Genomic DNA, 3047 nt, shown 5'->3' on the forward strand with positions numbered 1-3047 from the left:
ATAGAAATATAATAAATATATATATATATATATATATATTCTCTCAATCCTGAGGTGGACCCCACTTTTGAAATATGTGACAAAGACGGCAGTTTTCTCCTCTGACCTCCTCCTCTCCTGCTCTACTTGTTCTTTATTTATTTATTAATCCCCTCCCCCCCCCTCTCTCTCTCTCTAGAAAACTTGTTGAAGAGAGAGAGAGATTTTAAAAATAAGAACATGCCATTTTTCTTTCTTTTGGGTCTCTGAATTCTCTGCGTGAAGCAACAAAAGTCTTCTCTTTCACACCTCTTTCTCTCAACTCCCATATGGTTTTTTAACAATCATCTTCTAGGGTTTTCACATCCCTCCTCTTCTTCAATGGACATCTTTTCCTCCTTGTTCCCATATGGGTTTTCATCATCTTCCCATCAATTCAGCCATAATCTGATTCACAGAGGGTAAGCAGTTGATGTTTCATCCTAAAACCTTTCTTTTTTGATGGCTTATCATCTGTCAAATTTGTAGTTTTTTTTTTTTATTGGTTTGGAGTGTTCATCTAAAAAAAAAACTAAGTGTCTTGGGGTTTTTTGTTGGAATTTTTATAATATAAGTTTGAGGGGAGATATGGAGGAGGTTGAAGCTGCTAATAAAGCTGCTGTTGAGAGTTGCCATAGAATTCTTAGCTTGTTGGCTCAGCCCCAAGATCAGGTTCAGTCCAAAAACTTAAAGATACAAACAGGGGAAGCAGTGGTTAGATTCAAGAAAGTTGTATCTCTACTTGATAATGGCTTAGGTCATGCTAGGGTTAGAAAGGTCAAGAAATTTTCAACCCATATCCCTCAAAACTTACTAATTGACAACCCCACCAGAATCATCCCCAGAACAGATCACCAAAACCCACCAAAACCCCTTCAACTTCTCCTTGAGGCTCACCCAATTCAAGAAATTGGTCCAAATGCTGTTAAGAACAACACTCTTTCTTTAGGGAACCATCAACCTTCACTCGAATTGAGCTCTAATGGGAAGTGTTCCATCCAACTTTCCCAAAATACCCCTCACCACCACCCTTCTTCTAACTACCATTTCCTTCAACAACAACAACAACAACAACAAAAGTACCAGCAACATGTACAGCTGAAACAGCCGCAGGCTGAGATGATGTATAGGCGTAGTAATAGCGGAATTAACTTGAATTTCGATAGCTCCACTTGCACACCCACAATTTCATCCAATAGGTCTTTTATGTCTTCATTGAGTATTGAAGGGAGTGTAGCTAATTTGGATGGGAGTTCTTTTCGATTAATCGGGTCATCTCGTTCGGCTGATCAAGCCACATATCAACACAAAAGGAGGTGTTCTGCTAGAGGTGATGATGGAAGTGTGAAATGTGGGAGTTCTGGTAGATGTCATTGCTCCAAAAAGAGGTTAAATATCATACAATTCTACAAGTTTGAACTAAAATCTGTTCATGGGGTTATCAGTTTTCGATAGTTTAAACTACTAACTATCTGATTTTGTTTTGTTTGATCAGAAAACATAGGATTAAGAGGTCAATCAAAGTACCTGCTATTAGTAACAAGCTTGCAGATATCCCTCCTGATGAGTATTCTTGGAGGAAATATGGCCAAAAGCCTATCAAGGGTTCTCCTCATCCAAGGTACTTTTGTTTTGCTTCAAAAGGTTGCAAAATCTTGTGAATTGAGAACCCCAAATGAATCTTTATTTAAGAAATGGTATGTGAATTTGCGTAGTTTAGTGGGTATGTGATAGTTGTGATAGAGATGACAGCAATAGAAGAAGAAGAAGCCCAAACGGTCCTTCAGAAATTAGAAGAAGGGATGAACTTGATTCCATCTTGTTTCATATTCTTGATAATATGATTAAATTTGGTCTTGATGATGAGACTCTTGCGATGTTCATATCCGCAAGAAATGGCCTTTTTTCTACCACAAAAGTTGGAACTTTAAGAGTCTTTACATGATCATACACTAGAATAGCCTAAACTATGAGCTACACACCAAATTTTCAGTTCTTTGGTTAAATGACCTTCTGTCCGGTTTCTTTTAAATCCATGACCTTCAGACAAGTTTGAGATTGTCACTGGTTTAACAGAAGAATATCACTTTCATATATAAGAATGCCTAGAAATATGTCAGAAGATCATGGATTTGAAAACCACTTGTTTGGAGGTCATTTAGGGCTGTTTGGTTGGTAGTTATCTGTAGGGATAAAGTTGTGTGTATAGATCGAGAACGTTGTTGTTTGGGAGGAGCAGGTTTTGGAAAAACTTGGCTTTCTGCATAAAGATCCTCCGTAGAAGCTTACTGAATAACCCGCTTTCTATATCATTAAGCCACTATTCAAACGGTCGTGTATAACTGACTGAATAAGTTGCAAGTCCCATTAAGCTCAATAAGCTGCTAACAAACATCCCTTAGCTAAATAAACCCAATTTTATGCTATTCTTGAAACGGGTTTCTGCGTATTTGACTCAAACGCGTTTATGAACAGGGGTTATTATAAGTGCAGCAGCATGCGAGGCTGCCCGGCAAGAAAACATGTGGAGAGGTGCTTGGAAGATTCAACTATGCTTATCGTCACCTACGAAGGTGAACATAACCATCCAAGGTTACCTTCTCAATCCGCAAATGCCTGAAAAATCTTGATATAAGTTAGTCTCGTGTTACCTGTTGTTAGTGGAATCTTTCTTTGATCGGCTTGAATTGCTCCTGTATATATATTTAACGGGGTTTAGGGGATTTTTGGAGCTAGAATTCGGGCTTTTATAAAACAACCTTTTGAGGGTTCAGGGAGGCTAGCTTGATCAAACCGTTTCGTGATGCTGTAGGGGGTTCGTTTAATCGTTATGAATGGTCGTTTTCGTTATTCTTTCTTTCTTTCTTTTTCCTTTCAGTTTGACTAGATTAGTAGTGTAGGTTGTCGTCTTTCGGGTAATTCGGGTCTGTGATCGGCTAAAACGAGTCACCATTGTTGAATGTTGGATTAACTTGAAGAAGGATGAAAGAACTTTGATGGTGCAAATTGTTGATTTTGATTTGTGATTC

General features: G+C 38.3%; 1 protein-coding gene across 1 annotated transcript; it reads left to right on the forward strand.

The window, feature by feature from the left end:
- The first annotated feature begins 228 nt into the window (after window positions 1-228).
- Window positions 229-3047, forward strand: LOC112507725 (probable WRKY transcription factor 21). The gene is made up of 3 exons (XM_025112411.1): window positions 229-1406; window positions 1514-1639; window positions 2494-3047. Exons 1-3 carry the CDS (start codon window positions 607-609, stop codon window positions 2636-2638), a joined length of 1071 nt encoding a protein of 356 aa, XP_024968179.1. The 5' UTR covers window positions 229-606; the 3' UTR covers window positions 2639-3047.

The sequence above is a fragment of the Cynara cardunculus genome (genome assembly GCF_001531365.2).
Source record: "Cynara cardunculus var. scolymus isolate 2C chromosome LG 2, CcrdV1, whole genome shotgun sequence".
NCBI classification, from domain to species: Eukaryota; Viridiplantae; Streptophyta; class Magnoliopsida; order Asterales; family Asteraceae; genus Cynara; species Cynara cardunculus.

Coding starts and splice junctions, on each gene's coding strand:
- LOC112507725 (XM_025112411.1), top strand. CDS start 607: ATGGAGGAGGTTGAAGCTGCTAATAAAGCTGCTGTTGAGAGTTGCCAT. Junction 1,407..1,513: donor TGTCATTGCTCCAAAAAGAG/GTTAAATATCAT, acceptor TTGTTTGATCAG/AAAACATAGGATTAAGAGGT. Junction 1,640..2,493: donor AAGGGTTCTCCTCATCCAAG/GTACTTTTGTTT, acceptor GTTTATGAACAG/GGGTTATTATAAGTGCAGCA.